This window comes from Typopeltis vanoorti, chromosome 19 (assembly GCF_054136105.1).
Source record: "Typopeltis vanoorti isolate ZY-2024b chromosome 19, IOZ_Tvanoo_1.0, whole genome shotgun sequence".
NCBI classification, from domain to species: domain Eukaryota; kingdom Metazoa; phylum Arthropoda; class Arachnida; order Uropygi; family Thelyphonidae; genus Typopeltis; species Typopeltis vanoorti.
The window spans coordinates 9,945,754-9,955,302 of record NC_143567.1 but is presented as its reverse complement, the minus strand read 5'-3'; the positions used below and the strand labels follow the sequence as shown (position 1 = coordinate 9,955,302).

At 38.2% G+C, this 9,549-nt stretch overlaps 1 protein-coding gene across 1 annotated transcript; it reads left to right on the top strand.

The window, feature by feature from the left end:
* The first annotated feature begins 8,278 nt into the window (after positions 1-8,278).
* LOC150095846 (protein ZBED8-like) lies at positions 8,279-8,707 on the top strand. The gene has a single exon (XM_090409545.1). It carries the CDS (start codon positions 8,279-8,281, stop codon positions 8,705-8,707), a length of 429 nt encoding a protein of 142 aa, XP_090265671.1.
* Positions 8,708-9,549: the final 842 nt, after the last annotated feature.

The window sequence follows — 9,549 nt, the reverse complement described above, 5'->3', positions numbered from 1 at the left end:
GTTAAATTTGTGCTCCCGCATTTTATCGTAACTGCAAGTGTTTTATGTACAAAATAAGCAGCAAATGGTAAAGTAGCAGAAGGTACTAAGCAGTCAATTACTACAGCAGAAATCATAAGTACCCATAGTCCATTAAAACTGTTATATTTTACAACTAAAAAACAGCCACGTGAAAACGCTATGCCTACTGTCCGAAATAAAGATGGTGGTAACAAAAGCCAACAATGGAAGATCACCTTGAGTCCCGATAGCATAGCGTCACCGCCCACCAACAAATCGAATGACATTATGAAATGTTGTAGCTGTGAAACCGAAGTCAAAGAAGGAAAGAAAGGTATATTGTGTGATTTCTGCTGCAACTGGATACATATTTCTTGTGTGAAAATAAATGAATCGGCACACAAAAACTAGCCCTACTTCTGTACGATGTGCCTCCCTTCCGTAAAACAGATACTAAACCTAGGCAAAAGAGTTACAAACCTCGAACAACAGCTTAATATCATGATCGATACCTTCTCCTCCAAAATCGTAAAGTTGGAAACCAAGCTTGAGACGTTCGACGACGGCCGACTGCAAGTTCGCCCTGCTAACAAACGTGACCTAATCACATCATCGGTACACGTGTCGCTCGGGGTCGAAAATAGGAAACTCAATGCTGTTATCCTCAACTTTCTGACAGAAAATGGTAATTCCCTAAAAGAAGACATCAGCAAACTTGCAGGAGAATGCAATTTCGATCCCAGAAATATTGTCAAATGCTATCTTATCGGACCCATAAACAAAAGAAAGGATGGAACAAACTATCCACATCTCGTAAAAGTGACCTGTGACTCACCAATAAACACAACCAAATTTATAACAGTGATAAACAACAAGCAAAAGGACACTTGCCCCCATTCGCACATACGTGCTCGACCCGATTTAACCTTTGCCCAGAGAGAAAAAAGAAGCTAACTCTGAAGACAACTTGTACAAAAACTAAGTGATGCCACTGGCAGCCACCAAAGACACTGCATAGGAAACGTGCAAGACCCTTTGGGTCAAATTCATGCCTCACATAACCTTGCATATCCACTTCACCAACATCCACAGCCTCAACTCCAAGCTTAATAGCATCCACTACCATCTGCAGTCCACCAAAAAAAAACCTACTCTTCTTAACAGAAACTCAAATCTCACCTTCCCTCAGCACTATTCATCTCAACCTTTCTAACTATACACTGTTTAACTCCTTTCGACCCAAGGGAGGCGTCTGTGCATATCTGCTCTGACATACCCTGCCAGAGAGCAACTAACTTAGAATTGCCTGACTTCGACCTTCTTTGGCTGAAGATATCCCTCCCCACTCAGTCAAATTCATCTGCTGTCTCTATCACTCTCCTAATACCACCAATCACTCTGAGCTCTTTCATTTCCTCTCCCTAAAAGTTGATTTTGTCCAGTCCCATTCTCCTAACAGCAAAATCATCCTCCTGGGTGATTTCAACATCCATAACACAGATTGGCTTTCCTCTTCCAGTTATACATATCCTGCAGGCAGAGATGCTGAAACATTTGCAGTCACCAATGACCTCACACAAATGTTCAAAAACCAACCAGAATACCAGATAACCCAAACCACTCCCCAAATACCCTAGATCTCTTCCTTACTAATGACCCCTCCAAATATGCAGTGAATATAGTGAGCCCCCCTGTGCAATTCTGAGGAAATGAGCACAACTTAGTGCACATTTCCTTCCCCATGCAACAACGCTTACACTGTCACTCCCACACAAGAGTAGTTTGGCATTATAACAGTGCCAAATGGGACAGTCTCCGAGACTACTATGCCTCATTCCCATGGTTAGACTATTGTTTCCGGTCTTCCGGTCCAAACATATACACTGAACGCATCACCAAAGTGATCCTCACTGGCATGAAAACATATATTCCCCACACTACTCAGACCTTCCGTCCCCTAACTAAACCCTGGTTTTCCAAAAAATGTGCCAAGGCTGTACAAATAATCAGGCATACCACAGCTGGCTCAAATCAAGAACCCCATCCTCATTCAATACCTGTACTGAAGCCTGTAACAAATGTAAGAAAATTATCAATACTTCCAAAACAGAATTTGAATGGGCCAAAAGCAGGAAGCTTGCAGCCTGTCCAAACGGCAGCCGTGCCTTTTGGTCTCTTGCCAAGGCAATTAGCCATAATTTTTGCCCTACACTATTCCCACCTCTATCATACCCAGATGGCTCAATTGGAACATCACCCATAGAAGATGCTAATCTCCTGGCATCACACTTTGCCTCCAATGCAGACATAACTGACAATGGCAAATGCCCTCCAGTCATTCCAACTGCCCTAAATACAATGCTCCCTGTATCCTTTTGCCAAAAAGACATCACAAACCTGCTATCCAAATGAGACACTAAAAAGTCTCTTGGCCCAGACAGAATCCCTCCAATCCTAAAGTCTGTGCATCTGAACTGACTCCTATCCTATGCCACCTGTACACACACACTCTTACTCCACTGGTATATATATATATATATATCCCAAAACCTGGAAACTGGCCTATATTCAACCCATTCCTAAAAAGGGTGATAAATCACTGCCATCTAACTACCGCCCCCATCTCAATCACCTCAATCCTATCAAAAGTAATGGAGGAAATCATCAACTCTCAACTCCTAATTTACCTTGAAAGTACCCGGCTATTAAGCGACCACCAGTATGGATTCTTTCAAAGCCATTCAACAGGAGATCTACTCTCATACATCACCCATCACTGGACAAACGCTATGGAAAAAATTTGGTGAATCTCAAGTAGTTGCACTTGATATCTCCAAAGCCTTTGACCAAATCTGGCACAAAGACTTACTAAGCAAACTCCCATCATTTGGACTGCCTCAGGACTTCTGCAGATGGATTGCCAGCTTCCTGTCTGGGCACACACTATGTGTGATGTAGACGGCTCCCTATCCTCTCACCATCCAATTAATGCTGGAGTCCCTCAAGGTTCAGTTCTCTCACCGACCCTCTTCCTTCTATATATCAATGACCTACTTCAGTTGACCTCTAACCCAATACATAGTTTTGCAGATGACAGCACGTTGCATTCCCTCCTTTCATTTGACATACTCTACTCTACACAACTCATTTCAACCCACAGAACATCAACCACCGCTGCCCTTAATTCCGGCCTCCAAGCCATCCGCCAATGGGGCTCAGATAACCTTGTCAGCTTCAACGCTAGTAAAACCCAGTTCTGTCTTATTTCTCACAAAAAAGAACCATTTTTCCCCAGCATTGTTTTCGATGACACTCAAATTCACAGATAAGACGAAATTTCTCTTCTCGAATTACCTTGACATCAAGCCTCTCCTGGCATAAACACATCACAACCATTGCATCCTCAGCTTCCAAAAAACTAGGTTTTCTCTTTCGCTCAAGACATTACTTCACCCCTAAACAGCTGTTAACATCATACAAGTCACAAATCTGCCCAGCTCTCGAATACTGCTCTGACATCTGAAGTGGGGGCTTCAAAAAGCACCCTCAAAATGCTGACTCAATACAGAGGACAGCAATTAGACTAATAAATGACCCATCTCTCACCAATTCGCTCCCCTCACTTTCACATAGATGCTTGGTCTCTGCAATCTGTATATTCTATAAATACTTTCATGGGAAATGTTCATCTGAAACAGCATCAATAATTCCCTCACCCTGTACTAAACCCATTGGAACGCGTACAGCTTCCGCCCAACATCCTTTTACAGTATGCCTCGAAACCCACAGAACAAGTTTCTTTTCCTCCTCATTCATCCCTGCTACTACAGTACTGTGGAACAGTCTTCCCCCTAACATATTTCCCAAGGAATACAATGTGAAGGTGTTTAAATCATATGTAAACAAGTTTCTCCTTTCACAACCCATCACCCATATACGGTACTAACGTACTATCGGTTGACCAGCCAACCTCTTGTATGTGGGCCCAACATAAAAAAAAAAATATATATATATATATATATATATATATACAGGGTGTTCGGGATAAATTTGACATATTTATAATTAATTATATTTTTCCGTAAGTTACATGTATTAACACACACTTCTCTTCATTTAAAAGTTTGGACCCTTCTTCATTCATATACAAGATGTCAGAAAGGATGGATAGCTGGAACCCACCTGAATCATGGAAGAGAATAACTTGTATCATGATGATTTGTGCCCGCCATCAAAATAAGGATATTACGACTGCTGCCCAATGCTCCCTGAATACAGTAAAAACAATCAGGCATGAACTAGAGACTTGCAATGGTGACTACGAGGATGTAGCAAGAAGAAAGATCCCTAGCAGACGATCTGATTGCGTTCGTACAGCAGAATTCCTCGCAAATCTGCAGGAACAGGTGTTGAAGAACCCTGGCATTGGAATTCGGGCTTTGTTCGTGGAGTTGCTAACTGTAGTCAAGCCCTGGATAACAAGGGTAGCCAATGGTAGGCCGTATGTATGGCAGCAGGATGCGGCCCCTTGCCACACCTCTGGGAAAAGTCAAAAATGGTTGTCTGAAAATTTCTACGACTTCACCAGTCCAAATGTTTGGCCTCCAAACTCCCCAGACCTTAACCCCATGGATTATTTTGTATGGGGCGCAGTTGAAAAAGACACCAATCGCACTTCCAGTAATACAAAAGCCCAGTTAATGGATAAAATTAAAACAGTTTTTGCGGCCCTTCCCAGGGAGACTGTAGCATCAGCTTGTTCGAGGTTCCGAAGCAGAATTGAAGCTGTGATCGATGCTAATGGTGGTTATTTTGAGTAAATCTTGTTGATAGTATTGTAATTAACTCTGCCTGTAATGTTTTTTTGTCAATTCATTAAATTTAATAGATACAAAGAAGATTTTCTTTTTCCTTACGAAACTGTCAAATTTATCCCGAACACCCTGTATATAAAAGTCTAAGAAATATATATAAAAATTATGTGAAAAGGAACATACTGACATTAAAAAAGTATGATTGATTTGTATCTGAATTTGTTTAATAATATATTGTGTCCACAAAAGAATGTTGGTGCTTTTATGCAGGTATCTGAAAAAAATTTTAAGATGTGGCAGTAGCAAATATTGCAAATGGCAGCTAAAAGTCGACTGTTTAGACTTACTTGCTGGTTCGAACTCATTTTAAGGTTTAATGAAATAAATACAGCACATATAAATAATTAAACTACATGTTTAATCACTATATTTCATCTCAGGCACAGAGACATCAGGGAAACAATATCAAAATTGCAAAAAGACACACAGATTTCTGCAAAACAATAAGTGAAAAAGATTAGACTGAATCCTAAAGTCCTATGAGGGGCACCCTAGGTGCTGTTGGCTAGCCTTACCTGTGTTGAGTGGGAGGCCTAACAATGGCTACAGTTCTAAAAATATCAACAAATGAATTGTTCCTCATATTCTTCTCAAGATGTTGACTATATTTGGGACACCTCAGAAAAAATAGCTAGAACTCTAGAAAATACAATCTCTGCACTTCATTCAAACCTTATCTGAATCTGGCAACTTTCATCTGCTCTCCCAAGGATCCTCTACCTTCTCTCTCTCTCTCTGTTTCAGGTGTCTACAATGTTCCTTGTTCCTGCAACTTTCATATTATGGTCAAACTGGGAGATCTGCTAACATCTCTCATCATAAGTATGGTCAGTCAGGGCTTGTGACCATGCCTTGGATACCTTACACAAAATCAAATTGAAATAAACAATTATACTTCACCGCAGAAAATGCAAGTTTGAAAGACTTTTTTTCTAGAATTAGCAACAGATTTAAAAAATCAACCTAATCTTAATAAATGTGATTGTTTTAAACTTCCCAAGATTTGGAAAACTAATTCTTAGACCTCCTGCCCAACACATCTAAGGCTAGCCAACAGCATCCATAGAGAGTGCCTCTCATAGGACTTGAGGCTTTCAGTCTAATCTTTTCCAGTTATTATTATTTTGTGAAAATTTATGTGTGTTTTTGCAAATTTAATATTGTTTTCCTGACGATGTCTCAGTGACTGAGATGAAATATAGGAGTAGTGATTAAACATATTGTTTAATTATTTATATATGCTATATTTATTCCATTAAACCTTAAAATGAGCAGCTGAAAGTGTCAGGTTTTCATATGGAATTGAGCTTCATGTGTGTGTGTGTGTGTGTGTGTGTGTGTGTGTGTGTGGCTACTCATATAACCAACATAGTAATCACATGCTTCAAATCAGAGCTACTGTAGTTAAAGTCTCTCTCTCTCTCTCTCTGTTTATGTCTGTTTATTCCATAAAAAAAAATAAATAAATACTAATAATCTAAAGATGTAACATTGGAACTGTGAGGTTTCAATTACCTATTCAGAATTTTTTTGAATTTTGATTATAGCAAAATTGAAAACTATTTTCCTTTGTAAGAATATTCGCAATTACTCTTTCAAACTTCTTAAGCAGTTTAATAAATATGATATAGAAATTTAACTTACAGAATGCTTAAGTAAATTTAGAAAATTTTTGACTTTTTTTAATAAAATATTTTTTTTATAAAAATTTGTAAATATTACTATTGCACAATTCTCTCTTACATCTCTTGGCTGGCCGAGTGGTTAGTGTATCTGCTCTCCAGCCAAAAGACTGCGAGTTCGAATCCTGCTGTGAGCATGGATGTTTGTGATTATTGGTGGTGATGGGTGGTGGTAGATAGCATTGGTGTAGTTGTGGTTTGTGTAGTTGGTGGATTGAATAGCGGAGAGAGAGAGTTGAAGAGTAGGTGCCCTCTCTCGATGAGTCTACAGACTCCCTGGAGTTGTCACCTAATAATAATAATAATTTTTAAGAGTATGTTGGTTTTAAATTGCATTCTAATCCTTTGTTACTTAAGTCTCTTCTATATACATGCCGATTATAATTAAAGTTCACATTTTGAAAGACTATAACTGGATAACTACTCAGCAGAATGATTTAATATCCTTTCCTTTAGTGTTACATGGTGATCAGTATTCATTTCAGTAAAATTATGGTGACCACTATCTTGTTAGGAATAATTATTTTAATTTCCCAACATTTAGACCTTCATATGAAGGACATCATCTGGAGTATATATATATATATATATATATATATATATATATACACACACACAGTATAGCCCAGATGATGACCTTAATATGAAGGTCTAAATCAGGAAATTTAAGTAATTATTTCTAACACAGTTGTTAGAGTCCATAATTTGTCTAAAATGAAAATTTAAGACAAATTAAGGAAAACTTCTGATAATTCATGTAGAATTAATGCACAAATGATGCAATCACTATGGTAAGTTGAAGATTGATGTTTCTGTTGTGATTAATTGACTGGCATTTTAAAAATGTTGTAGAGACAGCAATCTTATTCCAAACTGCATCAAACTGAAAAGAAAATTCACCTCTTCCAGTTGGTGCCCACTTGGACTGGAATACAGCAATCCCTCGATTAGTGCGCCTAATGCATTCTTTAAAGCAGGCGCATTAATCAAAAATGCATTAATCGAATATAATAACCTATGGGAAAATGTATAATTCGTTCCTCAGATTTCTTTTTTGACCCTTAATTTTTTTTTTAAAAGAATCAGAGCAGGGGGTTCCCAACCTGGGGTACCCATACCCCCATGGGGTACGGGAAGCTTGTCCAGGTGGTATATGGTGAATAGCAAGTAAATAAGTATATTATGCTATTAATATATTCCAAAAATAGTTGTTATCAACATTTCCGGGCTATTCCATGTTGGTACTGTCTGTCAGCCACATCAGCAACATTTCAGATTTCTTTTTGGATATGGGACACAGTGAGGTTGCATAGACTTTTTTCTCACTGCATGGTCCGATAACTCAAAATGCCCGGTTAAGATTCAAGATAGCTAGTGAAATTGCCAGATCGGCGCTCCCTCAAGGCTCGCCTCCGTGGCATCTGCACCTTCTGCGCATGTGCGTGGCGTAATATATGGTACACACTCCAACTGCTTCATTTTGACATGCTCACAGTACACATGTTTTAGTGATAAACATAGGTTAGCTAAATTACTTTTGCTGACTAAATTTTAATCTAATCGTAAGTAGCTTATAGTTTATTTTTAGCCTATTCTAAAAATGAAAGGATAGATCAAGATTTAAATACATTAAAATATTATTTATTTTTTAGCTTATTTTTAAAATGAAAGATTAGATTAGGATTTACGTACAAAAAAAATGTATTTTTGCAAACCCAAAGAATGACCACGCCAAAGAAACGTTACCAAGATTCATATGTGCAATATGATTTAACTTTTGTGCTTGACAAAGAAGGTGTGCAAAAGCTGCAGTGCTTCATTTGCTCCAAGATATTCACCAATGACAGTATGAAGCCATCAAAATTGAGAGAGCATCTTCAGAATGTTCATCCCGAACATTCTAACGAGTCAGAGTCCTCATTTAGAATAAAACGAGCACGATTTGGTAAGAATATCACACTTCATGACCATGGATTTATTACCCCGAAGAAGCCAGCACTGGAGGCCAGTTATCACATCACATTGAGAGTTGCCAAAGAAAAGAAACCACATACAATTGCTGAGACATTAGTGAAGCTGTGTGCTATGGACATGGTTGAGTTGATGTGTGGTAAAGAAGCAAAAGAGAAAATTGCACAAATACCATTATGAAATAATACAATTTGTGATCGGATTCGAGAAATGTCAGAAGACGTGTACAGGTAGTGGAGGAAATCAAGAAAAGTCTGGCAAGAATTAGTTTTACAGTTGGATGAATCAACTGATGTCTCTAATTGCACACAGCTTCTTGTTTTTACTAGATATATACATCAGAATGAAATAAAAGAGGAATTTATTTTTTTGTAAACCCTTGAAAGAAACAACAAAGGCAGTTATGAATTTGGTGAATGATTTTTTTGATTCAAATGGACTTTCATGGGAATTAGTAGAATCTATTTGTACTGATGGTTCTCCCACTATGTTGGGCAAAAAATTAGGTTTCACCGCTTTACTTAAAGAAATCAACCCAAATATTTTTACAAGCCATTGCATCCTTCACCAGTATTGCTTTAGCATTGAAAACACTTCCACATAATTTGAAAGCCATTTTGGATGTTGTTGTTCAAGTTGTGAATTTTATCAAAGCAAGAGCATTGAATCACTGTTTGTTTAAATATTTGTGTGAAGAGGTTGGAGCAGATCGTATCATACTGCTGCTTCATACAGAAGTATGATGGTTATCCAGAGGAAATATTTTAGGAAGGGTTTTTGAACTTAGAAATTTAATTGAAATTTTTTTAGTCGAAGAAGAATCTGCTTTTGCTTCATATTTCAAAGATCCAAACTGAGATTTCTCTGGCTTATCTTTCTGATCTATTTGGAATTCTTAATTCTGTGAACATTTCACTGCAAGGTACAGATGTCATTCTTGCGGAGGCTGAAGAAAAGATAATCATTTCAAGAAAAATTGACTCTCTGGGGAAGAAGGGCGTTGTTAGGTAACTTTGCCAATT

What these genes read in the sequence shown, in the direction of transcription:
- LOC150095846 (XM_090409545.1), top strand. Translation starts at nt 8,279, where the DNA reads ATGACCACGCCAAAGAAACGTTACCAAGATTCATATGTGCAATATGAT.